This window comes from Caenorhabditis remanei, chromosome III (assembly GCF_010183535.1).
Source record: "Caenorhabditis remanei strain PX506 chromosome III, whole genome shotgun sequence".
In the NCBI taxonomy this organism is placed as follows: domain Eukaryota; kingdom Metazoa; phylum Nematoda; class Chromadorea; order Rhabditida; family Rhabditidae; genus Caenorhabditis; species Caenorhabditis remanei.
Genome location: NC_071330.1, coordinates 14,397,900 through 14,424,892, shown reverse-complemented (window position 1 = coordinate 14,424,892; position 26,993 = coordinate 14,397,900). Strand labels below are relative to the sequence as shown.

At 36.2% G+C, this 26,993-nt stretch overlaps 5 protein-coding genes across 5 annotated transcripts; 1 reads left to right on the top strand and 4 right to left on the bottom strand.

Moving 5' to 3' along the window:
- Nucleotides 1-4,546: 4,546 nt before the first annotated feature.
- On the bottom strand, nucleotides 4,547-6,314 carry GCK72_011347 (uncharacterized protein; the record flags this gene model as incomplete). The annotated part of the gene is made up of 4 exons (XM_053728385.1): nucleotides 4,547-4,552; nucleotides 4,602-4,662; nucleotides 4,706-5,047; nucleotides 6,145-6,314. The coding sequence occupies 4 exons, from the start codon at nucleotides 6,312-6,314 to the stop codon at nucleotides 4,547-4,549; spliced, it is 579 nt and encodes a 192-aa protein (XP_053587962.1).
- A 1,446-nt stretch (nucleotides 6,315-7,760) lies between these two features.
- Nucleotides 7,761-8,295, bottom strand: GCK72_011346 (uncharacterized protein; the record flags this gene model as incomplete). Its single annotated transcript, XM_053728384.1, has 4 exons — nucleotides 7,761-7,819; nucleotides 7,870-8,042; nucleotides 8,089-8,215; nucleotides 8,277-8,295. 4 exons carry the CDS (start codon nucleotides 8,293-8,295, stop codon nucleotides 7,761-7,763), a joined length of 378 nt encoding a protein of 125 aa, XP_053587961.1.
- Nucleotides 8,296-11,813: 3,518 nt separating this feature from the next.
- Nucleotides 11,814-12,705, top strand: GCK72_011345 (uncharacterized protein; the record flags this gene model as incomplete). The annotated part of the gene is made up of 6 exons (XM_053728383.1): nucleotides 11,814-11,884; nucleotides 11,930-12,084; nucleotides 12,139-12,249; nucleotides 12,297-12,384; nucleotides 12,428-12,600; nucleotides 12,647-12,705. The coding sequence occupies 6 exons, from the start codon at nucleotides 11,814-11,816 to the stop codon at nucleotides 12,703-12,705; spliced, it is 657 nt and encodes a 218-aa protein (XP_053587960.1).
- Nucleotides 12,706-17,243: 4,538 nt separating this feature from the next.
- GCK72_011344 (uncharacterized protein) lies at nucleotides 17,244-18,049 on the bottom strand (the record flags this gene model as incomplete). The annotated part of the gene is made up of 3 exons (XM_003092554.2): nucleotides 17,244-17,316; nucleotides 17,360-17,649; nucleotides 17,765-18,049. Coding segments are annotated over 3 exons (648 nt in total), but the record flags the coding sequence as incomplete, so codon positions are not given.
- Nucleotides 18,050-18,537: 488 nt separating this feature from the next.
- GCK72_011343 (uncharacterized protein) lies at nucleotides 18,538-25,805 on the bottom strand (the record flags this gene model as incomplete). Its single annotated transcript, XM_003092550.2, has 12 exons — nucleotides 18,538-18,605; nucleotides 18,655-18,827; nucleotides 18,871-18,958; nucleotides 19,005-19,162; nucleotides 19,207-19,281; nucleotides 19,330-19,655; nucleotides 22,542-22,610; nucleotides 22,660-22,776; nucleotides 22,831-22,995; nucleotides 23,041-23,099; nucleotides 24,490-24,875; nucleotides 25,714-25,805. The coding sequence occupies 12 exons, from the start codon at nucleotides 25,803-25,805 to the stop codon at nucleotides 18,538-18,540; spliced, it is 1,776 nt and encodes a 591-aa protein (XP_003092598.2).
- Nucleotides 25,806-26,993: the final 1,188 nt, after the last annotated feature.

Below are 26,993 nucleotides of genomic sequence, written 5' to 3'. Positions count from 1 at the left end.
GGGATGGTCAACTTCTCCTTTTCGATTTCTACGTTAAAAATAACCCCAAAATAACCCCAAAATTCATAATTTTCGAGTTTTTTCGTGCAAAAATCGTGATTTTTCGAAAAATTTAGGTTCTGGCCGTGTGGCTATCGCTCAAATGGTCGGGGGTTCGATCGACTCCCCGTGATGGTCAAAACTTCAGGAATCTTTTTTTATTTGTTTTTTTTAGATTCTCCATGTTAATAAACCTATAAATCTTTAGTTTTCGAGTTTTTTCACACAAAAATCGGGTTTTTTCGACAGTTTTTGATTCTGGCCGAGTGGTTAAGCTATGGATCAAAGGGTCAGGTGTTCGATCCCCGGGGTGGTCAAAACTTTAGGAATCTTTTATTGCTTGTTTTTTTCCGGGTTCTCCATGTTAATATACCTATAAATCTTAAGTTTTCGAGTTTTTTCGTCCAAAAATCGTGATTTTTCGAAAATTTTTTGTTTTGGCCGAGTGGTTAATGTAGAACTCCTTATCGGTCAAAGGGTCAGGGGTTCAATCCCCGTTGTGGTCAAAACTTTAGGAATCATTTTTTGCTTGATTTTTTCGGGTTCTCCTTGTCAAATAACCTATAAATATGAAGTTTTTGAGTTTTTTCATCCAAAAATCGTGATTTTTCGACAGTTTTTGGTTCCGGCCGAGTGGTTAAGCTATGGCTCAAAAGGTCGGGGGTTCGATCCCAGTGGTGGTCAAAACTTTAGGAATTTTTTTTGGTTGCTTTTTATGGATTCTCCATGTCAATAAACCTATAAACCTGAAGTTTTTGAGTTTTTTTCACCCAAAAATCGCGGTTTTTCGAAAATTTTTGGTTCTGGCCGAGTGGTTAAGGTAACAAAGCTTATCACTCAAAGGGTCAGGGGTTCAATCCCCACAGTGGCCAAAACTTTAGAAATTTTTTTCTTGTTTTTTTCGAGTTCTCCATGTTAATAAACCTATAAATCTGAAGTTTTTGAGTTTTTTCACCCAGAAATCGCAATTTATCGCTCAAATCTATTATAAATTATTGTTCAAATAAACTTGCAAATCCTTAATTACCCTTATTAAAAATGAAAGAGCTCATTATTTTTTCTTGCTTATGAATAATTAGGCGCCGTCGTCCCCTCTCTTCCCCTCTCCCCTCATTTCCAGCAGCGTACTTCTCCTCTCGTCTGGCGCCTCTTGGCTCCGGCTCCCTGGCGCTTGGCTCCCTGCTCCCCTCGTGAGCCAACTCTTCAGAAAAAGTCGATAAATTAGACATGTATCGCCTTCAAGCCATCAGCATCGTCCTCACCATTCCCTCCATTCTCTACGCTAACAGTAAAATCGATCGATATTCCGAAGCCTACGTCCTCCGTTGTATTCTCGCTGTGTGCTTTGTGATATCTATATTGGTTTTGCTTAAATTCTGGTTGATCTACAGAGATTTCAAGCATGAAACTGGAAAAATTCGAAGATTGCAGAGGGATTTAGCGATTGGTTATGGAGGAATCGCGATTTGTGGAGTGGTACCACAGGTGACGGTGTTATTGGTGGGATTTCAGCCGTATGTGAGTTTTTTTGTAAAAGAATATTAAAAATTTTTAAATTTCATCCTAGAATCATTAAGAACAAACAAAAAATCAAAAAGTTATAGATTTTCGAAACTTCTCGAATTTTTTGAAAATTGAAACATCAAAAAAAAACTCAGGATATTTCATTATTTACTGTATTTCATTTTTCGATGTTTCAATTTTTTTAATCAGCAGAACAAGACGCTCCAAATGAGTATTATCATGCCTAATGTAACTTTGGAAAAATTAAAGATCTTCGAAAAAATTCTATTTTTTATTTTTTCAGAAAAAAAAAAGTTTGCTTGATTTTAGCACTTAATTATCAATTCACTAATTATATTTTATTTAATCTAATTATTTAATTCGTGGCGTTCATTTGAAGCCAAAAAACTCAGAAATCCGTCAAAAACTCACCGAGTTACAGATTTTCGAAGATATACAAAAAATCTGAATTCTGACTTTTCAGAATTCACCATAACTTCCTGAATTTTCAACCTAATTCACAAAAACTTGAATTTTTGTTTTCAACTCGCCAAGGCGTTTCGAATGAGTATAATCATGCCTATGTTTGAACCAAGTAGGGTCTCACCGCAAAAGCTACAGTACCTTTTTCCCAATTTAAAGGCGCAAACCAAAGTTTTCGTGGTGGTACCCAACTTTATTCATGATTATACTCATTTGAAAGCGCTTGATGTGTTAATTCTGAAAAAAATTAAGTCACATAGAAATTGGTTGAAAACTGGCGGATAATGACGGATAGTTTGAATAATTTTCAGAAATGTTTCGAAAATCTGTAAATTTTTAATTTCCGGTCCGTTTTTGGTGGTTTTGTGCTCAACATAGATAATAGCCTCATCTATTTGAGAATATTATTACCGATTAATTAAAACCAATTCCAAAACAAGATGCGGTACCGGTCAAAAGAATTGTTGACATCCATGAAGAAAAATGACTTACAAAGTGTCAATCGATGTGACTTATAATCCCACATAACCAATTTTCGTACAAATTGTAGATGAATCCAGATCGTCATTTTTGTAGTTGACAACATTTTTGTACAATACCTCCCCGGAGAATTACAGTCGGTCAAACGTCACCACTCGGCCAAAAACGTTTTTGAAAATAGCGATTTCTGAGGTTAAAAAACAACAAAAATCTCCGGATTTATAAGTTATTTGACATGCTGAACCCGAAAAAAACGAAGCAAAAAAATATTCCCAATGTTTTGACCACCACGGGGATCGAACCCCCGACCGTTTGAGCGGTAGGAATCGTTACCTTAACCACTCGGCAAGAACAGAAATTTTTCGAAAAATCCCGATTTTGGGTGAAAAAACTCGAAAATTCTGAATTTTGAGGTTATTTGGCAATCAAATTTGTTCCAGAAACTGCTCCTCTGCATCTGCGTCTGCAACCTCTCCCCATTCTTCTTCATCGTCTTATTCTTCCTCGAACACTCTTCATTCTACGAAGTGAACACCTCCAAAAAGGCATTTTTCCTAAAACTATGCATCGTTTTCCTTCATTTGGTCTTCATGACATCCTGCTGGGCGTATTCTATCAAATTCCCGAATGAGAGGGATCAGTTGGCGGTTGCCATTGTCACAACTTATTACGCTGTCATGTTCTCCTTGTATACCGCTGAGTTTTTTGTGGTCTTGAATTTCGCAGTGACTATTGTGGAGCATCGAGCAAGTTTTTGGAATCCTAATGAGTGAGTTAACCCGGAAATTCATGATTTTCGAGTTTTTTTACCCCAAAAATTGCAATTTTTCGAAAACATTTTGATTCGGGGTTAAGGTCACGATGACTATCACTCAAAGGGTCGGGGGTTCGATTCCCGTGGTAGTCAAAACTTTTGGAATATTTTTTTGATTGTTTTGTTTGGGTTCCACATACCAATTAACCTATAAATCTGAAAATTTTGAGTTTTTTCACCCAAAAATCACTATTTTTCGAAAATTTTTGATTCTGGCCGAGTGGTTAAGGTAACAATGACTACCACTCAAACAGTCGGGGGTTCAATCCCCGCAGTGGTCAAAACTAATCGAATCTTTTTTTGCTTGTTTTTATTGTTCTACATGCCAAATAATCTATAAATCTGAAGTTTTTGAGTTTTTTGCACCCAAAAATCGCGATTTTTCGAAAATTTTTGGTTCTGGCCGAGTGGTTAAGGTAACGATGCCTATCACTCAAAGGGTCGGGGATTCGATCCCCGTGGTGGTCAAAACTTTAGGAATCTTTTTTGCTTGTTTTTTTTGGGTTCTTCATGCCAAATAACCTATAAATCTGAAATTTTTGAATTTTTTCACCTCGAAAATCGCTAAAATTAGGATGTTTTCAGCTCACCCGCCGATTCTGAAAATGAAAACCAGATTCCTCCCAACACGGCTCTTCTTGCTCCCCAAGAAATCCCAACGGAAGAGATCCCTATTATACCATCCGACTACAGTAACCTACAGTAACCACATCAACCCCAGCTACAGTACCCCCATCCCATTTCCAGGACCTCCCCCACCGGTCTCGAGTGCAACATCTGTATGCTTGCCTACACCGAAACCGTAACCCCGCGAGTGCTTATCGGTTGTGGACATACAGTATGCCAGGATTGTATCGTAAGCCTTCCGAAACCGGAAAACCGATTGGTTTGTCCGTTTTGTAGGAAGCAGACTAAGGTCCCAGGTGAGGGTTACTGTAGTTTTGATAAATATATTAACATATGTAATAAAATATGTAATTTAGGTGGCTCCGCTGCACAGCTACCAAAGAATTATACGATAATGGATTTGGTGCGCAGCAGAATAATTTGAATATTGTTTAAAATACTATAAATCATTTTTTAAGACTGGTTACTGTAGTTTATGTGGTTGGAAGCTCTCGATGTATTGATCTTGAGAAAAGTTTCATAAAAGTCATGCAGTCTTGAAAAATATTTTATTTTTACGAAACCGCCATAATCAAAACCATTTGTATAACACTTTCAACTTTACCCCTGAAAAAATATTTGTTAAGAAAACTTGAATTCCTGTCATTTAGTTTACCTGCAAAGCAGCCTGATAATCCATAACATCTGCTACAGTAAACCACGAGGGAATATTAAATCTGAAATTGTCAGTTTCTATATGCCTATTGAAATAAAATTTACCTTAAATGCACTGGTTCACGTACTACTACTATAGGTGAACTTGACTCCAATTCAGTTTCATTCACATAATCCTCTATTTCTCCCACGCATGCCGCAAAAAAGTCGACAGCACTCAGGGTGAACATTGTGTAGTAGACTTGAAAAATAAGTATCCAAAACCAGGATTCATGCTCGAATGCCTTGGAAATTCCATAAGCTAGTGTGATTATATGAGTGATTGCTCCGAAAAGTATTAGACAATGATGTTTATGGTAGATCAGCTGGAATTTCCTAATTGAAAAATGAACAGGGATGTAGAAGCAGAGAGATTGTGTTGAATATGGTAGCGTTATAGTAGAGACTCTAAAATTTTTATTTTTAAAGAATAGCATACTTGCAAACCGGACCGAAAGGGGCCGACACGGGATGGCCCGTAACTCGCTTCAAACTCAATATTATGAGCTCAAAAATATACCAAAATGTAGATCTCAGCGAGTTCTATGTCCATGACCTACTACCGGCCGGATGGCTATTTGTTAATGTGCCGCGGGCCGGGCTTGAATGGCTTTTTTGGCAATTTTCGCGTTTTTTGGCACTTTTTCCCGGCCCACGGCACATTAAAAAATAGCCATCCGGCCCGTAGTAGGTCACGGACATAGAACTCGTCGAGATCTACATTTTGGTATATTTTTGGGCTCTGTTCCAAAATCGGAGGCCCATAAAAAAATCGGAGGCCCATCAAAAAATAAGAGGCCCGTAGCAGAATCGGAGGCCCATGGCAGAATCGGAGGCCCATGGTAGATAGAGAATGTCATCGTTTATAAATGATAAAAAACTCTGAAGTAGTGCAGAAGTCTGAAAACCATGTTGTAACTACATGATGCGCATAGCTGATTTTTTTTTCATTCATTGCTAATTATAACAGATCTTTTTAAACACATTTATTTAATCAATAACATATATACAATTATTTACATGAAAAGAAATAATTCATATTATACAAGTAAAAATACAATTATATACATGAAGTTATTCAGGTGTTAAAAAAAAGAGTACTCGGTTACATCTACAAGCCCTTTTACACGAAATTGAGTACCTAATTTGAAGTCCATGCGATGAGAATAAAATTTGTTCCAGTAATCAGCTAGACGACACGCCCGAGAAAATCCACTGTTCCATCTGCCGGCACATCTCCCACCACTACGGCCACTGCGTCTACATTTACTGTCCCTCTGTCATCCACTGCAACGTCAAAAGTTACACCAACAGCCACGACACCTTCCCAAACAGCTACAATCAAACGAGGTGGACGCAGAACATCTAAAATGTCTTCTACTACCCCCTTCTCTTCTTCAACTTTGACTAAAACTACGAGAGTTAAACCTACTAAAACTCCTAGTTATACAACTAAAAAACCACAAAGTAAACTCACTACTACAACTAAGAATAGCCCTACTAACCCGCCCACAAGATCAAGACATGTTACAACAAGTCGCCCCACAACGACAAAGAAAACGAAAACATCCTCATCGGGTTTCGAATCCCCTACAACTCCGAAGTTTCCAAAACTTCCAAAGATGCCCAAGGCACCTAAAGTACAAACTGGCAAAGGCGGATAGTTGCTTCCCATTTTTTTCCTTTAACAATTATTCACATAAATATGCCACTTTCTTGGGGTAAATAAATGTGTTAAAAAAGATCTGTAATAATTAGCAATGAATGAAAAAAAAATAAAAATCAGCTATGCGCATCATGTAGTTACAACATGGTTTTCAGACTTCTGCACTACTTCAGATGCTTATAAGGGAGTTTTTCATCATTTATAAACGATGACATTCTCTATCTACCATGGGCCTCCGATTCTGCCATGGGCCTCCGATTCTGCTACGGGCCTCTTATTTTTTGATGGGCCTCCGATTCTGCCATGGGCCTCCGATTTTTTTACGGGCCTCCGATTCTGCCATGGGCCTCCGATTTTTTTATGGGCCTCCGATTTTGGAACAGAGCCTATTTTTGAGCTCATAACATTGAGTTTGAAGCGAGTTACGCGCCGGCCCGTGTCGGCCCGGTTTGCAAGTATGAAGAATAGAGCTTAAGATGTTTAGACTCACCAACCAATCCGAATTCCATATGTAGAATATCCGAATTTTTGCAACAACTCCACAAATAGTTATTGCTAGGAATCTTAAATACAAAGATTCCCTACCAACATTATCCCGTGAAGTGCATGTACAAAATATAGAAAATACCAAAATATTAGCAACAATAAACACATTGAAATAAAAGAAATTGTCACGGGAATAGTCAATTAGAATGAGGACATAGCTGGCGATAGTTGTGGTTACTGTAGTGAATAGGTTGAGGAGTTGAAGATAGTTGGTTAGAAATGGGAGAGAAAACATGTATGTATGAAGTAGCAAATAAAAAAATGAAATAAACAGGGAGCTGCAGGTGAGCAAATTATTTGTAAAATGCGCATGCCATAGATGTTTTTTGACTTGTGAGTAATGTTTGTTCAGCAGATTTCCCCCTTTTTTTGAATTTATGATCTTTACATGTACAGTAGCGCTCAGAAGGTTATCAACCTTGTCTGTTTTCCGTGGAAAATGACTAATTTTGATGGACACATTTTATTTTGTATGGGTTGAACAGAGGAAAAATAGCACATTATTTTTGTTCCTTGAAAGTTACTGTCAAAGTGAAATTGGTCAATTTCAGGAACGAATTACTTTGATGACCTATAACTTTCAAGATAGTGTCCCTACAAAAAATAATCAACTACAAAAATAATGTGAAATTTTTGCTCTGTCCAACCCATACAAAATAAAATTTGTCGGACAATCACGTGACATCGGAAAACCCAGGACTGCAGCTTTTTACTGCTTACCAATGGTTTGCTGTAAATTGGACATGACGTCATTCTAAACTTATTGCTCACTTCTAAATTTATTGCTTCGTCATCATTCTCTCTAACTGTCAATCACTTTGGTGATAAAATTTTTAATTTTTATCTATGATGTGCTAACAATTTCTAAAAACACATTCAAAAAATACATTCAAAATTCTACATAAAAATTTAATTTCCACGCGCCATTTCAATCACTGCGAAGTTCTTTGCCAAGTTTTCCACTGTCCCTGAAAGCAAACAGTTATTTTGTTAAATTTAAGTTCAAATAGTCTCTTACCATCAACACTGGTGACTTTTCTGCAGACCGGGCACGTAATATCCACTTGGTGTCCTAACAACTTCCGGGCACACTTCTCACATACAGTATGACCACATTGAGTCAAAATTCGAGGGATTACTGTATCACTGTATTCATCTGTGCAAATTGGGCATTCGGAGAGCGTAGGAAATCTGAAATTTATGGGTTATGAAGGTTATACATGGGTTTATGGCTCACTGGTTCACAGGTCGATTTTCGTTTTGTTTTTTTCGTTGTGCATCTCTAGGAACCGTATCTTCTAGCTCTTCTACCGGTGCACTAGGTTCCACATCTCTAGATACTGGAACATCGATTTTTTTAGTCTCTGAAAACTTACTTATTTACTCAGTTACAATTATGTGTCTTTTACCATCAACTACAGTCACTTGTCTGCAGACTGGACATCTAATCTTACAAGTTTTCGCCAATATTTTCCTGGCACACCCTTCGCATACAGTATGCCCACATTGCGTTAAAATTCTTGCGCTTACTGTATAAAATGAACAAATCGGACACTTTGATACTTTAGGTATTTTCGGTACTTCCGGTTCTTTTGGTTCTTTCGATACGTTAGTTAAATTCGCTCCAGTAATAAGTATTCTGAAAAAAATTTACATTGTACAGTACCGTGCAGTAAGATATGCAATTTGGCATTTTTCAGTTGAAAGTGACCAGAAGGTGTTACGGTATCTCTGACCTAGTCCCAAGAAGTAAATTATGTATAACTACGGAGCGGTGGCCTAGAATTCGACAATTTGGCCATCACACTAGCCAACCGATTACAGTGACAAACTACACTGACCATCTTACACTGACCAAATTACTCTTTTCTGGAAATTGGGTGTAACAAGACAGTCGCTGGTTTAAAATACATGAACTCGGTCGTTGTGAGATCCCATTAATTTTGAATTTTATCAAATCGACTTATTTCAGTTTAGAGCTGTCCCCTTAAAATGACCATAACTCTCTAGGGAGTGCTTGCACAAAAAAGTTGTCAACTACAAAATGAAGCACTACTTCTGTTCTCTATGGTTTATACATAATTAACTTTGTGGGACTATGTCAGTAATACCGTAAGATCATTTTCAACGGAAATAGTTAAAGCTTTAAGGCTCACTGGTTTTCTGGTTGACAATCTTTTGATTTGTCTGCTTTTGTATAGCTGGCCACCGGAACAACATCATAATGCTCTTTGCATCCTTTCCATCCAACAAGAAAGTCGATAGCACTTAGTGTAAATAGTGAATAATAGATTTGAAAAAAGATACACCCAAATGTATTTTCAAATCCTGAAGAGTGAACGATTCCAATTACCAGGAGCAAGACATGAATGATTGCTACGACAGGGTATATTATACAGTTGTTACGATAACTCATTTGGAATTTTCCAAAGGATGAGTGTATTGGGATGTAGAGGCATATCGAGATGACGTTGAAAATTGCGAAGCAGTAGTAGAATTCCTCAAAATGAACTATAATTGTGCTCAAAATGTCAACAACAGGTTTGAAATTATTCTTTTCAAATACTCCACAAAATTCTGGGTGTATCGAGTCTCAAAAAACCGAAAAACCAAACATTTTGGGATTATTGGGATTTTTGTTTGGAAAAACACAAAAACTCCGGATTTTTAGGTTTATTGACATGTAGAACCCGGAAAAAAGAAGCAAAAAAGATTCCAAAAGCTTTGACCACCACGGGGATCGAACTCCTGACCCTTCGAGCAGTAGTCGTCGTTACCTTAACCACTCGGCCAGAATCAAAAATGTTTGAAAAATCACGATTTTTGGATGAAAAAAACTCGAAAATTATGAATTTATGGGTTATTTAACACGTAGAAACAACAAAAAATGAGATAAATTACAAAATGACTCACCAACAAAACGCTATCCCATATCAAAAACACAAAAACTTTCGGCGCGATTCCACAAAATGCAATTAGTACAAATAGACACAAAACGCTATTCCTGCTTATATCTCTCCCAAACCACCATGAAGTTAGGCATAGGCACAAACTGATAAGAATAAAAACGTTCAGAACAATAAAATCTATCTGTTCATGGCGAACTGCTGTCAGGATATAGCAGACAATGGTGGTTATAATGGTGGTGAGTAGATTTATGAGTTGGAGGTAATTGGTTAGGAATGGAGGGAAGGGGCGCATTTCGAAATATGGAAAAAAGTGAAGGAAGTGACGATGAGACTCTTATCATGGAGTGTATGAAAAGCAAACATTAAGGCGGAGTGTACTTAATCAATCGGATTATAAATGTTTGAGTGCTTACACTTTTGGAAGTGGGACGTTCCGAAACTATAAGTCAGTTTTTTTTTCTGCAAAAAATTGCTTATGTTTCTATTCGCGTCTAAAAATGTCTGGTGTTGAAATGCCTCGGTTTCCAAACGTCCCAGTTTTCAAATGTCAGGTTTTTACGCATAATACTCTCTCTGCTGGTGCTTCTTTGCCGCACAAAAATTAATCCAGATTTTCAAATTTTCTTTTCAGAAATTCTTAATTCAGTAAAAATGTTCTAAATTTGACTACAATTTATCATTTTCGAAAAGTTTTGTTAAAATTAGTTTTCGACCGTTCTGTCGTATCTCTGGCGCCATTCAGTAGTAGATGTTTAAAACTAAAATCAATAAAAACCAACTGAAAACCCTGTAAACCAATTGTTATCGAGAAGAAATTTTGATAATTGAAAAACGCGTCAAAAATGTACCAGACAACAATTTTCAGTAAATTTGATTTGATTTTTGACGCTATTTGCCTCATTTCAGAGCATGGCACACCTTCAATGGTATTGATTTATCAGTGGTCCAAAGTTTGGCCTTGTTTTTCTCGAATACCAGACCTCGATGACAACAACTGAATACAGATTTGAATTCAGCGTGATTTCAGCTGTCCAATGAGATAGGTCACACCCCATAACTCTTCGGTCACTCGGTATCTTATTATAATAAGACACACGGAACATGCTCAAAATGGCTCAAAATGCTGATACTCATCTATGATGTCACAGACAAGGTCTTATCAATCCGACTAAATTTACACCACTCTGTCCACAATAAATGTTTGCTGTCCATACTCCACCACTACCACCTCTACTGATAAGAAAAACTGCTCACTTCTTCTCCACATTTTCCCTTTTTTCGAAAATGCGTTTCCCATTCCTAACCAGCTACCTCCAACTAATAAATCTATTCACCACCGTATTCACCACCACCATTGTCTTCTGTATCCTGGTAGCAAATTATTATGAAAAGGAACTGATCTTTATTATTGTTATTGGTTTATGCCTGTGCCTGATTTCTTGGCGGTTTGGTAGAGACATAAGCAAGAATAGCGTCTTTTGGAGATTCGTACTAATTTCATTATGTGGAGTTGTGGCGAAAATTTCTGTGTTTGGGATGAGGGATAGAAATTTTCTTGTAAGATTTCTAACCTGCCTTATTTTATTTATACATTTGCTTTTTTTCCAGCAATTCTACTACTGCTTTATCATTTTCAACGTCACCTCGCTATTCCTCTATATACCAACACATTCGTTCGATGGAAATGTTCCTTATCATTCCAAATGGATTAACAACTTGATTATAGTCGCCGTTTTAGTAGCTAATTGCCTGGTCCTGGTAATTCTAATTGTTCAATCGTCAGGATTAAAACATTCAGAAGGGTGTTTTTTCTTTCAAATTTATTATTCACTCTTCACATTCAGTGCTCTAGACTGTACGGATGGATGGAAAAGATTCATCAAATCTTATAAAGACCAGTAAGCCTTAAAGCATCTTTACAATGCAGGTTTTTTTTTCAAAAAACTTGTTTTTAGAACTAGGGAAAGAAGGATCAATGTCCCGGATCGACAACCAGGAAACCAGTATGCCTTAAAGCTATTTATAATTTTTACAGTGTAGATTTTTTTTCAGAATGCTTGTTACTGCAGCTAGGAGATTGATCAAGGACTATGCTCCGGTACCTAAAGATGCACCGAAAAACCAGTAATCTACACTTCTATGCATATTTTTACACTCTTTACATTTTAGAACACCTAAGTTGTCAAAATGTCCGATTTGCTCATCAGATGTAGCAACCCTCAGAATATTAACGGAATGTGGGCATACTGTATGCGAAGAGTGTGCCAGGAAAATAGTGGATAAAACGTGTAACGATAAATGTCCGGTCTGCAGACAAGTTGATGGTAAGAGACTATTTTAACTATTTGTTATGTAGATATAATAGTTTCTGTTTACAGATATCGATGAGCCAGCATCTAGAGATGTGGGGCCTAGTGCACCGGTTGAAGAACTAGAAGATAATCGACCTGAAAATCGCCCGGTCTGCAAACAAGAGACTATAGTTGATGGTAAGAGACTATTTAAAGTTTTAGTTCAACATAATAGTTGTTTTAAGAGACTGAGAAAGTTGATATCCCAGCATCTAGTGATGTGGGGCCTAGTGCACCGGTAGAAGAGCTAGAAGATCATCGACCAGAAAATCGGTAAGCCAAGCCATGCACAACCTTTATAACCAATGCATTTCAGAACACCTTTGCACTGCGAATGTCCAATTTGCACAGAAGAATACAGTGATACAGTAATCCCCAGAATTCTAACACAATGTGGACATACTGTATGTGAGGAGTGTGCAAGGAAATTGTTAGGACACCAAGGGAATATTACGTGTCCGGTCTGCAGGGAAGAAACCAATGTTGATGGTAAGAGACTATTTGAATTAGAAACAAATCAAGTGTTGGGTTTCAGGGAGAGTGGAGAACTTGCCAAAGAACTTTGCAGTGATTGAAATGGCACGAGGGAATTAAATTTTAATGCATAAATTTGAATGTATTTTTTGAATTTGTTCTTCGATATTGTTAGCATCATCATACATGAAAGTTGAAAAATCTAAATGATGACAAAAGAAATGATGACTATAAATTTAGCAATGAGCAATAATGATGGAACTTGGTACATGTGTATTTCATGAGCAGTTTGGTTTTCACACTGAACGAAAGTTCCGGTAAAATTTATGGCCAAAAATAATGATTCTTAATAATAATTTCACAGAAGAGGTTTCATCAATCCGACTGAAATTACACTTCGTCAACAATAATGTTTGCTTTCCACACTCCATCATAAACATCTCGACTGATAAGAAAAATTGTTTCTTCTAAAAGTGTAAGCAATGATTAAATAATTAAATATGCACATATCAGACAGTTTCTGTAGAATTTCAATTTCTTAAATCGCAAAAAATGCGAAATTTCAGCTGGAATTAGTCAAAAATTTAAATCCTGCGGAGTCTGGCACACCTCCGGCGCGTTTGTTCTCAATTTGACTGAAATTTCTCATTTTCGAGTAGTTTTGCAAAACTTTGTTTGGTGTACCTTTGACGCGATTCATTAGTAAAAGTTTTGTACCAAAATAGTAAAAGTCGTGAGAAGCCAGCTGAAAACCAATTTTCAATATTTCTGAGGAGGTTTTCTGCTGTTTTGGGCTCATTTTAGAGCATGGTGCACCTTGTTAGAGGTCCAAACTTTTATCTTTTTTCTCGAATACCAGACCTTGTGGGGCGAAAACTGAATATATTTTTGAATTCAGCGTGATTTCGGCTTTCCAATGAGATAGATCACATCCCGTATCTTCACACTAACTCCGCGACATTCCGTAGTAAGAACATGGGTGTCTAATTATAATGAGACACACTGAACATGCTCAAAAGGAAAATGGCTTCTAATTAAGATGTCACGGAAAGAAAAAGGTTTTATCAATATTTACAACTAAAATTACACTCTGTCTCCGGAAATGCTTGCCCTCCACACTCCATCACTACCACCTCTACTGATAAGAAAAACTGCTTACTTCCTTCACTTCTTCCATATTTCAAAATGTTGCTCTCCTTTCCATTTCTAACCAATTACATACAAATTGTGAATGCCATAGCCACCGTAATAGCTACCATTGTCTGTTACGCACAGGTATTAACTGGACATATTCACGCTAATATTAATGTGCTAGGCATTTTTATTCTAATCAGCTTGAGCTTCTTTTTAATCTCCTTTTTAATATTCAATAAGAAGGGGGACACAAGCAAGAAGTGGGTGTTGAGGAGTTTGTTAGCAATTGCATCATGTGGATTTGTGGCAAAAATTGTCATGTTTTTATTACGAGATTGTGATTTGGTGGTGAGTATTTCATTTTACAAGGCTGTTACAAGGCTAAACAAAATTTTGCAGAACCTCTATTACTGCTTCACCATTTTTAACGTCATCTCAATATGCTTCTATATCCCAGTACACTCTTCCATTGGAAAAATCCGATTCAATGAACAGCACAGTTATATATACAATTGCCGGGGAATGGTTTCTGGCACTTGAATTTTTTTTCTTGTGGGGATTTGAAAAGAATAATGCAACATTTATTTTTTAACTCTATTATTCACTCTTCTTACAAAGTGCTTTCGAGTTTTTAGCTGGAAGGAAGGGAGGCTTACAAGAAGATCATCAGTCAGAAAATCGGTAAGCCAAAGCATGCATTCGCTTCCTATAAATTAACCTATAAATTTCAGAACACCTGTGCTCTCAAAAAGCCAAATTTCCGCAGATGAATATAGTGATACTGAGACATCTCAACATCAATTCTAGATATGAAAGATATACTGAAACATGATTAATTTTTTGTGATTCTTTTTTTTGAATTTGAAGATAAACTGCTTTACGGTTTCGAAATGTCTCCGGATTTACATCTAAAAAAATAATTGTTTCTTCTAAAAGTATAAGAATAATTCAAACCGATGGATTGAGTACACTCTTTCCACACTCCATGATAAGCAACTCGTCCCTTCCTCCACTTATTTCCATATTTCGGAATGATGTGGAGAATTTGCAGAAAAACTTCACAGTAATTGAATTGCGGTCGCCTTATTGTTACATGGTATTATTTGCAGCTGTACACATAAAATTAAGAAAAAAGAGTTTCTTATCAATGGAGGAGCAGACAGGTAAAGAAAATGATGATTAATCAAACAAGAGTAAGCAATGACCATTATCAAACTGTATGCAACCCGGACATGTAACCAACCTTAAAGGGGGACTGCGGTATTCAAAAACATTGATTTTTTTTTATATAGATCGACTCAGAATTTTATAGAAAAGAGAAAAGTCTCTTGGGGCTAGGTCTGAAAATCAGTCTAAAACGAGCTATGAGCCCTCAAAGTGTCAAAAAAGGGCCCCTCGCCGTGAAAATTTACCTTATATTTCAAGGTAGAATTTTCTCGCCGTGAACGTGAAAAAATGAATATTGAGAGAATAACGCCGTGAACTCTCTTTTATCAGTATATTCTACTGTTCAAATAAGCATACTTGTCAACCGGGCCGAAACGGGCCGGCACGGGCCGGATCGTAACTCGCGTCAAAAATGAATATTATGAGCTGAAAAATATACCAAAATGTAGATCTCGACGAGTTCTATCTCCGTGGCCGACTACGGGCCGGATGGCTAGTCGTTAATGTGCCGCGGGCCGGGAAAATGTGCCAAAAAACGCGAAAATGGTCAAAAAAGCCATTCTAGCCCGGCCCGTGGCATATTAACAAATAGCCATCCGGCCCGTAGTAGGTCACGGACATAGAACTCGTCGAGATCTACATTTTGGTATATTTTTCAGCTCATAATATTCATTTTGACGCGAGTTACGCGCCGGCCCGTGTCGGCCCGTTTCGGCCCGGTTGACAAGTATGCAAATAAGGAAGTATCTCCATGATCAAGAAGTTTTTGGCTGGAATTGGCCTAAATAATCCGAGAAAACCAGATTTCTCTTTCCGAATCATTTTGGTCACTGCCACCATGTTCGATCTTCGTCTTGAACGTTTGCAGAATATACAACATTTTTTGAAATAGTTTTTCTTGAAACTCGCAACCATTAATTGACTGAAATTCTCCACATCATTCCGAAATATGGAAGAATTGGAGTGTGGAAAAAGTGTACTCAATCCATCGGTTTGAATTATTATTATACTTTTAGAAAAAAACAATTATTTTTGAGATGTACAGGGTGCGCCATAAATAGTGATATACGCAAAAAACGCTATAACTTTTTTCAAAAACATCAAAACATCTTTTCCTTTTAACAAAAATGTATTCATTCGGTACAGAACAGATTTTCAATGATGATTTTCGATCAAAAATCGATGCTAGTCGTGCACTTTTTCAGTACATTTCAATAGAAATTCTCCTCGTCGTACACCTGAAAGCAATATTTTCAAAAATTCTCAAGAAAAAATTCGAAAAATGAACATTTATGAATGCATTTCACGTTCAGACGAGGAGAATTTCTATTGAAATGTACTGAAAAAATGACGATGGGGAGCGATTTTTGGAATTTTGAGGTCTTATAACTCGCTTAAAACTGATTTTTTATATTCTTGAGAAAAAATTTGGAAAATTTTCAGACAAGAAAATTATTGAAAAAAAATTCCAGTGAAAAAAATTCCAAAATTCAAATCCGGGCCGACCGGGCCGGGCCAGCCTGGAATTTTGCAAGTAAAACAGGGACTGAAGGTGGATCTCAAGTCTCATCGAGAAATTTTCTGTTCTAACAGAATGTCCACGACTGTTTTGCAGCATTTGCTTTGGTTTTAATGTTCTGGTCGATTTTTATGGTTAGCTACTTTCATGAGTAAACACGGGGATCGGATGAGCGATTTTGTGCGTGCCTAGGAGGAACTCACGAGCTATCAACGTTCATAAAGTCCTGAGTTTTTGAACTAGAACAGTGATTTTTTGATAACACAATAAGAAAATATTTAGCTTTAATTTCATATCTCACTCAACTATTTTGGTTGAAACTTCAAAGCTATAGAGTACTTTTATCACGGTCCGGTCCAAATCAGACCTGATCCTCTATTTGCCGGAATTTGTCCAGGGCGGAGCCGAAACAAATACTATAAATATATTTTTCAAGAAGGTCTTGAATATGACAATACAATCCGTACATTTTATTTTTCAAAAGACCTGCATTTGCAGCACTCTCACCATCTTGAAACTCCCATAAAAGCTTTCCGCACTCACTGATACAGTCAATGGTAGAGGTGGCTGAAGAAAAAGTGTTGCCACCATCGTAAAAATGAAAATTACAATCTGTTACTTTGAGAACTTAAAAAACACATAAAAACTAATAACAAAACTTATATTTGGATGCGGTGGGAGTTCTGTGCAGAAACCAGAGCATACCCAAAAATACATATCACTATTTATGGCGCACCCTGTAAATCCAGATACATTTCAAAACGGTAAAGCAGTTTATCTTCGAATTCAAAAAAATAATCGCCAAAAAATTAATTATATTTCAGTTTATTTTTCATTTTCAATGTTGAAATGTCTCAGTCTGACTATATTCATCTGTAGTGGAAATTGGGCACTCTGAGAGCACAGGTGTTCTGAAATTTATAGGTGATGAAGGTTATGCATGCTTTGGTTTACCGATTTTCTGATTCATTATCTTCTAGTATGTCTCCGTTCCACTCGAAAAAACGGCTAGCACTTAGTGCAAAGATTTGGTAGTAGACTTGAAAAAATATAAGTGCAAATCTCTCTTCATATTTCCACGCCATATAAAGTTCGAGTACCAGAATTGAAAAATTACCGACTGCGATAAAAGAATATGAAATTATGTTGTTACGATAATTCATTTGGAATTTTCTACTGGAGGAGTGTATTGGGATGTAGAGGCATAACAAAAAGTGGAAAATGGCGAAGCAGTAGTAGAAAATCTGCAAAATATAGAGGAAAAAATGGAAAAAACTTCCGAAATTTTTTTTTCGAAAACCACCGAAAAAACCGAAAAAAAAAGTTTCACACAGCCCTGATCCCTATAAAATGACTCACCACCAAATCATAATCTCGTAGGAAAAACACAACAATTTTTACCGCAATTCCACATAATGCAATTAGTGCGAACGTCCACACCACGTCTTTACCAAACCACAAAAATAAGAGGCTCAAACACAGACTGATTAGAATAAAAATGTTCAGAATACTATGTATCCGTCCTGGATGGTATGAATCTAAAAGATAGCAAAAAATGGTTGTTGAAATTATGGTGAGAAGATTTAGGAATTGGAGGTAATTGGGTAGAAATGGAGGGAAACGCATTTCGAAATATGGAAGAAGTGGAAGAAGTAAGCAGTTCTTCTTATCAGTAGAGATGTTTATGATGGAGTGTGGAAAGCAAACATTTATTGTTGACGAAGTGTAATTTCAATCGAATTGATAAAACCTCTTCTGTGACATTATTATTAAAAATCATTATTTTGAGACATAAAGTTTACAGGAACTTTTGTTCAGTGTGAAAACCAAACTGCTCATGGAATCCACATGTACCACGTTCCAGAGTGAAATAATTTTGAAGGCTTCGCTGCACAGATACCCAAGAATTGTGCGATAATGAAGTTGGAAATGCTAATGAGGTTGTTCGTAAAAAAGGAAAATAGAAACATAAAGAATCCGTAAATAAAACAAAAACTATAAAACATAAGGTTAAAATCATTATTGCTCATTGCTAAAATTATAGTCATCATTTCTTTTGTCCTCATTTGTATTTTCCAACTTTCATGTATGATGTGCTAACAATATCGAAAAACGAAAAAAACAATATAAAATTACGCATTCAAATTTCCACGTGTCATTTCAATCACTGCAAAGTTCTTCGGTAAGTTCTCCACTCTTCCTGAAAGCAAACGGTTATTTTCTAAATTTAAGTTCAAATAGTCTCTTACCATCAACATTGGTTTCTTCCCTGCATACCGGACACGTAATATTCCCTTGGTGTCCTAACAACTTCCTGGCACACTCCTCACATACAGTATGTCCACATTGTGATAGAATTCTGGGGATTATTGCATCACTGTATTCTTCTGTGCAAATTTGACATTCGCAGTGCGAAGCTGTTCTGAAATTTATTGGTTATAAAGGTTGTGCATGGTTTGGCTTACCGATTTTCAGGTCTACGATCTTCTAGCTCTTCTACCGGTGCACTATGTCCCACATCCATAGATACTGGTACATAGATTCTCTTTGTCTCTGAAAACAAAACAAAAACTATTTTGTCTAACAAGTAGTCTTTTACCATCAACTATCGTGACTTTTCTGCAGACCGGACATTTAATCTTACAAGTTCTCTCTAATATTTTCCTGGCACACCCTTCGCATACAGTATGTCCACATTCCGTTAATATTCTGACTGTATCTGATGAGCAAATCGGACACTTTGACGGTTTAGCTGTCCTAAAATGTATAGAGTGTACATATAAGATGGACGAATGGCTTACCGATGATTTTCCGATGCATCTTTAGGTACCGGGACATAATCTTTGATCAATCTCCTAGCTCCAGTAACAAGCATTCTGAAAAAAATCTATACTGTAAAAGTTATGTATAAGTTTAAGGCTTACTGGTTTCCTTTGTCTGCTTGTCTATATCTGCGTACCGGAACAACATCATAATGCTCTTTGCATCCTTTCCATCCAACAAGAAAGTCGATAGCACTGAGTGTAAATAGTGAATAATAGACTTGAAAGAAAATACACCCGAATGTATTTTCAAATCCTGTAGAGTGAACGATTCCAATTACCAGAATTAGGCTATGAATAATTGCTACGACGGTATATATTATATAGTTGTTACGGTAACTCATTCGGAATTTTCCACTGGATGAGTGTAGTGGGATGTAGAGGCATAACGAGATGACGTTGAAGATGGCGAAGCAATAGTAGAATTCCTGGAACATATAAGGAAAATTAGTACTCTGAAAATGACTCACCAACAAAACGCTATCCCATATCAAAAACACAAAAACTTTAGCCGCAATTCCGCATAATGGAATTAATACAAATATGCATATCACGCTCTTCTTGCCAATGTCTCTCCAAAACCACCAAGAAACAAAGCACAAACACAGACTGATTAGAATAAAAAATTCAGAACAATAAAATCAATCTGTTCATGACGACATGCTACCAGGATATAGCAGACAATGGTGGTGATAATGGTGGTGAGTAAATTTAGGAGTTGGAGGTAATTGGTTAGGAATGGAGGGAAGGGGGTCATTTCGAAAAACGGAAAAAGTGGAGAGGAAGTGACGATGAGACTCTTATCATGGAATGTGGAAAGCAAATATTGAGGCGGAGTGTACTTAATCAATACTTTTACAAGTAAATAAAAAAGGTCTCCGGGATGTCTTGAAATCATAATGGGTTTATTCTTTATATGTAAATGTGTATTTTAATACATTTTTTCATTATTTCACGAGCGTCGAAAAACTATTATTTTTTTACAAATCTCATTTGAGCGTAATATGTATTAAAGTACATTTTTACATGATCTCATAAAGTAGTTTCTGTTGGAATGCAATTTTTGGAAAGAATCACAAAAAATTGCTCATGTTTCAGATGTCCAACGAATGTCGAAATCTCTGGTATTAAAATGCAGAAGTTCATTTTTACAATCAAAATTGACCTACAAACACAATAAAACCCATAAAAATGAAAAATCCCTAAAAACAACCTACATCATTGAAACTTAAATTTTTTGATTTTTTAAAAATTTTCAAAAAAAAATTTTGAAATGACAAAAACGATGGGAGATCATGGTTTTAGGTACAGAAACACCCAAAAAATTTATTTTCACAGTCAAAAATTCATGAAAATCTGTAATTTTTGACGTATGGAACTCTGCTCTCAGGTTTTTTGCTTGTTATCGCAATAAATCGCAATATCGCTGAATCAAACTGTACAAACTAATTTTTCAATCCAGATGTCTATACTATAGTCTGTGTTCATAACGTTTACCTCGTTTTTCACGAATACCAGGCTTCGATGGCAAAAACTAAATACAGATCTGAAGTCAACGTGTTTTCAGCTTTCTAATGATATAGGTCACGCCCCATAACTCTACGGGAACTAGGTGAGCCTCCCCCGTAAGAACATTGGTATCTAATTATAATGAGACACATTGAGCATAAGTTTCCCTAAAAAGAGGTTTTATCAATCCGACTAAATTTACACTCTGTCCACCGGAAATGTTTGCTTTCCACACTCCATCACAACTACCTCTCCTGATAAGAGGAACTGCTCACTTCTTCCATTTTCCATGTCGCCCTCTCCTCTATGTTTAACCAACAGCATACAAACTTTGAATGTCATAGTCACCGTAATTTTTACCACTTTCTGTTACGGACTGGTATATATTCATTATGCTACCGGCTATTTTTGTCTACTAAACATTATTATATTTTTGAGTTTTGTCTTGTGCTCCCTTTCTTGGTGGTTCAGTAGAGGCATATGCAAGAATATCGGTCGGTGGATATTTTTAGCAATTGCATTATGCGGAATTGTAGCTAAATGTGTTCTGTTTTCAATACGAGATAAGGATTTGGTGGTGAGTCATTTCACAAGGGGCTCACATGAAATATATTTTATGTATCAGAAAAGGGGATTTTTGTGAAAAATATGAAACATACGAAAAGAAGTTATTGGTCCTGAAAAAGTGAAAATGTGACGCCCTATAAAAAATTTAAAATCTAAAGATTTTTTTAACAAAAAAAGTTCATTGCTGTGGACTTCTTTTTTTCAGGACCAAAAAATTTGTTTTTCGTATATTTCATATATTTCCCAAAAACTACATAAAATTTGCTACAATTATGTGCATTGATGAAATTTTTTTTCGGAAAACCCCATTTTTTCAAAAATCCATGTCAGGGCTCCCTATGTTTTGCAGATTCTCTAACCTATTTTATATATTTATATATTTTTGCAGATCCTCTACTACTGTTTCACCATTTTCAACGTCATCTCGTTTTGCATGTATATCCCATATAAAATACACATTGGAAAATGCCGAACAATTTACACAACTATATATTGCTTTGGCGCAATCATTCATTTTTCGATTCTGGTACTTGGAGTTTATTTCGTGTGTGGATGGGAAAGGAATATTGTAACTACATGTTTTCAAGTCTACTACTCGTTCTTCATACTCAGTGCCATCGACTTTTTTGTGGCGTTGGTAGAAGGAAAAGGGACCAAAGATTATGACTCTGTATCTAGTCGGTCGGAGCCAAGGGATTCAACAGGAGATTGTTCACTAGAAACTCAGTGAGCCATTTATGCACAACCTTCATAACCAATTTGATTCTGAAAACTCGAACAAAATGCCACGAGATCTGAAAATGAAGATCAAGATGAAGACAGCGACCACCGATCGGAAATAAATACTCCAAGAATGTGGAGTCCTTGGATAAATAGTGATTGAAATGAAATACGGTCACCCAAATTGTTATATATTATTATTAGCAGATGTTAACATAAAATTTAAAAAAAAAGAGTTTCTTATCAATGGAGGAGCAGACAGGTAGAGAAAATGATGTTAAAGCAAAGCATTTTCTGTAACACTAACAATTAAAAAGCTATTTGCAATCCGTGCATGTAATCTTAAGTAGCCTTAAACCACCAATTACCGTAACAATCTTTTTACTAAGTGTATACAGTATACACAATAAATACTGGAAATGGAAATTAAAATTTCAGAGAAAAAACTTTATAACTAAAAAACGTTATGATATCATTGATCTCTGACAAATATAACCTCTCTGCTGTTCGTTTATTACATTATTCCATTGGAGACCATTCGGATTGTAATTTGGTCTGAGGTTATCGGTGTGGGCATCCGGCATGTACTGAAATTCATGTATTATGATTTTTTGATAAAATATTCCTTAGACTTACCGTAGTCCAGAATTCTCTATTCATGTTATTCGGCTCTCCAGATGCCCAGGAAGAATAGTCAAATGATGTTCCATCTGTCCATCGCCAATATCCATTGTAAATTAGACCGATATAGATCTTAATTACTTTTAATTAAATTAAGTCTTGTAAAACAATAAAAATAATGCTTACATCATTTGTCTGGTCCTCATTGGTGTCGTACCAAACGTCATGTCCAGTTTGTGAAATATCATGGATAAATGAATTCTCCGTGTAAGAATGAATCGATACTAATTCAGCACCGTCATTCAGACATCCACTACGGGCATTGTCGTAATTTCCTCTATCAATCACAACCTGAACATGAAAAAAAATAAACGAATCGAGTTGCAATTTGTGTACCTTGTAACATTTTTGAGTTTCCTCCAAATAGTAGTATTCCGATGGGCATGATTTTATAACTGAAATTATTACTATACTTAAAGGCGTATTGTGGTCTGTTGTGATGTTTTCATATTATAATGTATGAGTTTCGGCGAGTTCATTTTCATAGTTCAAGAATTTTTTAATTCGGTCCACAACCCGCTGAGAGCGAGCGCCGGAAAGTTTGGTAATTGAAAGGGTCGCAGAAAATTGGGGGCCGTGGCCTAGAAATTCGACTTCGAAAAAGTTGACTTTTTGAATTTTGACGGTATTTTCGATTATTTCCATATAAAACTGCAAATAATTTCCATATAAAACGGCAAATATTGATAGAGAAACACTAAAAACTATCGAAAATAACGCCAGAAATAGCAGAATACTGAAAAACAACTTTACAGAAGTAAAATTTCTAGAAAATTCTCGCTGACCAAACTTTCCGTTGGTTTTTTGAAAATTCTGCTATTTCTGGCGTTATTTTCGATAGTTTTTAGTGTTTTTCTAACAATATTTGCCGTTTTCTATCGAAATTATTGAAGAAATACAGCAAAAAATAACGAAAATACCGTCAAAATTCAAAAAATCAACTTTTTTGAAGTCGAATTTCTAGGCCACGGCCCCCAATTTTCTGCGACCCTTTCAATTACCAAACTTTCAGACGCTCGCTCTCAGCGGGTTGTGGACCGAATTAAAAAATTCTTGAACTATGAAAATGAACTCGCCAATTATTTGATTTATGACGTTTCTTTTAAGCCAAAAAACCCAGAAATCCGTCGAAAACTCACCGAGTTACAGATTTTCAAAAGAATACAAAAAAACTAATATCCCAAAAAAAATTCTGAAAAAAAATGTAGTGAACGCTATTAATTGAGCTATGTAGGCTATGCGCCTTTAAAATCTCTGTGAGACTCTGAAAAGTAGAGAAACCTGGTAAATGGTCGGATCCTAATCATGATTATACTCATTCAAACCGTCTTGACACGCTGATTTCAAAAAATTTAAGTTTGGCTCATTAACGACAAAGGGCGATTCTGGAAAGTAGTCATGGTTGAATTCATAGTTGTACGGAATGAGATTTTTAATTTTCCGAAATCAGGAACCCGGAACTGGAATAAAAATTTTTTTATCCGGAACCCGGAATGCGGAATGAATAGAAAACTCACAATTCCGGATTTCCTGAATCCGGAATTTCGAAGGATTTGCTAAATTTGCAAGACAAAATCAATTTTCCTAGTGTTTTTAATGATAAATATAGAACTCGCCAAGATCTACAGTTTGGTATATTTTTCAGATCATAATATTGCGATTTCAACGATTTATCTATAATTTTTGGTCAAAAAATACCGTTTTTTTTTCAATTTTTTCGTCAGTTTCATCTACTTCAAACTTAAAAACCTGTTATTTTTGCACTTTTTCTCGAAAAATACTCACTCGACGGAGGACAAGTAACTGCAACCTCGCCAGGTGGATATTCACAGATGAATGGTGCATAATTGATACAACTTGCAGTTCTCCATTTAGAAGTTGCAGCTGAGAACTGCATGCAAGCAGTTGTCTCAAGAGAACTTGGTTCACCAGATTGCCAGTATTGCCAATCAAATGGAGTACCATCAGACCAGTTCCAATCAGTAACATTTTGAGAAGTAGACTTGGCACCAAGCCAGATGATTCCGTTCGGTGATATATACTGTTGCGCTTGTTTTGCAAGGTAGTTGTTGTCGATAATATTGTGAACTGATGCTAAGTGACCATTCGACACGGTGCAAATCGACTCAGCGGTTTGGAAATCAACGGAAGCATTGTAGAAGGTGAAACATCTGTAGGAAATGCATAAAAATTATAAACCGATAAAATCATACCCGATTTATCAGTAAAACAACAAATTTTTGAGCTGAAAAATCAAAAAATGTAAAGTTTCGTTAGTTTTTAATAATAATTCTGTGAAGACCGTCAAAATATCGCTTTTGAGCTCAAAAAAGCAATGAAAACTCGTCGAAAATTGAGAAATTTAGCCGAAAAAAGTATCAGAGAAGCGGGGCTAGTTTTTCTCAGTTTTTGGGTTTCTAGGCCACCGATCACTCGTTTTTATCGAAATGTCTTGTCATAACTGTTAAAATCGGATTTAAAAGTTCTAAAACGTCAAAAAAAGTAAATAATTATCCTAAAAATGACAAAAATTCAATTTGGGACTAACTTTCCACCAGTTTTCGTGTTTCTAGGCCAGCAAATTTCAATTTTTTGGAAAATTATTGACATATTCAAATTCAGGACGTTGAGACGCTTCGAATGGCTATATTCATGCCTATATTTGAGTTAAATTGGGTCCCACCACGAAAACTACAGCACCTCCTCTCTGCATTTTCGTGGTGAGACCCAACTTTATCGAAATCTAGGCATGGTTATAGTCTTTGAAAGCTCTTAACGCGCTGAATTCAAAAATATGACTTTAATGGGATCTCACAGCAGAACAAACCAGGTTACGGTAGGTTAAGTAATTTTAAAATATTCGAAAAGTTTCGAAAATCTGTAACTTTTTCAATTTTCAAGCTTCAGACCCGATTGTTTGTGCAAAAACAGCAGATTTATCTGATCTAATCGGGAAAAAGGGCCAGTCATTTCCTTTATTGTATTTCAGTAAAAAGTAATCCAACTTACACATTTTTATCAGAATTATAAACTGATCCCAGTTCACATTGAGCGTTCACAATAACTGGTACAATAAGTATTAGAAGCAAAGAATAATGCATCTTTGATAAACATTAATTATTGTCACAAGGACGCATTTTATACACAAAACATCTTATCTATGTACACATTTCGAACCAGCGACCAAACTTTGATTAATTGCGTCAATTGAAACGGAACTAACATCCTCTCTAACTCGATTAAATGAGAATTAAATAATTCTATGATTTCGTCAGCAAATTCGTAGAAAAGGCTTAACATTTTTTAGAGACTTATAATTGTTTATTATTCGTTCCGTTGTTTATCAAAATTTCTTCCTTCTCACTCTTTCATTTTCAATAAATGTGGAGTCGGAGCAATTTATAACGACAAAAAGGAGAAAAAAAGAGTTTCTTATCAGTGAAGGAGCAGACAGGTAGAGAAAATAATGATAATGCAAACAAACTGTGAAGAATGAGCAATGATTATTTATTTCAGCACTTTCTGTAACACTTAAGGATTTGGTCCGGTCGAGACCGCCGACCGCCGACCGACCACCGACCGAGGCCCGCATCTATGCGTGAAGTGTTTGCGTATTTTTCGGCGGAAGTTCAACTTTTTTTTTCACGAATTTCAGAATTATTAGATGTCAAAACATGATTTACTATTGAAATGTCCCTATGTCTCTCCTGTAAATTAATTTTTCAAAATGACAAGTTTTACCGATTTGAATACAGAATTACTGTAGGTGGGAAATTTTCGAGATTTGAACCCTAAAAATGACAAAAAAATCCAACGAGGGATTTACTTTCCACCACTTTTCGTGTTTCTAGGCCACCGAATCTCAGTTTTCCGGAAAATTATTGATATATTCAAATTCAGGATGTTGAGACGCTTCGAATGACTATGATCATGCCTATATTTGGGTCAAATTGGGTCCCACCACGAAAACTACAGCACCTCCTCTCTGCATTTTCGTGGTGAGACCCAACTTTATCCAAATCTAGGCATGATTATACTCGTTTGAAAGGGTTCAACGCGTTAAATTCAAAAATATGACTTTCATGGGATCTCACTTCGGAACAGACCAGTTTACGGTAGGTTAAGTGATTTTCAGATATTCGAAAAGTTTCGAAAATCTGTAACTTTGTGAGTCGGTTGTTCTTGGTTTGGTGCTCAAAATGTGGAAAATAATTGGGAGAATCTTCAAAAAATATATAAATTTTGTTGATTTTCACAAGACTGGGTGAGAAAAAATCGCAAAAATAACT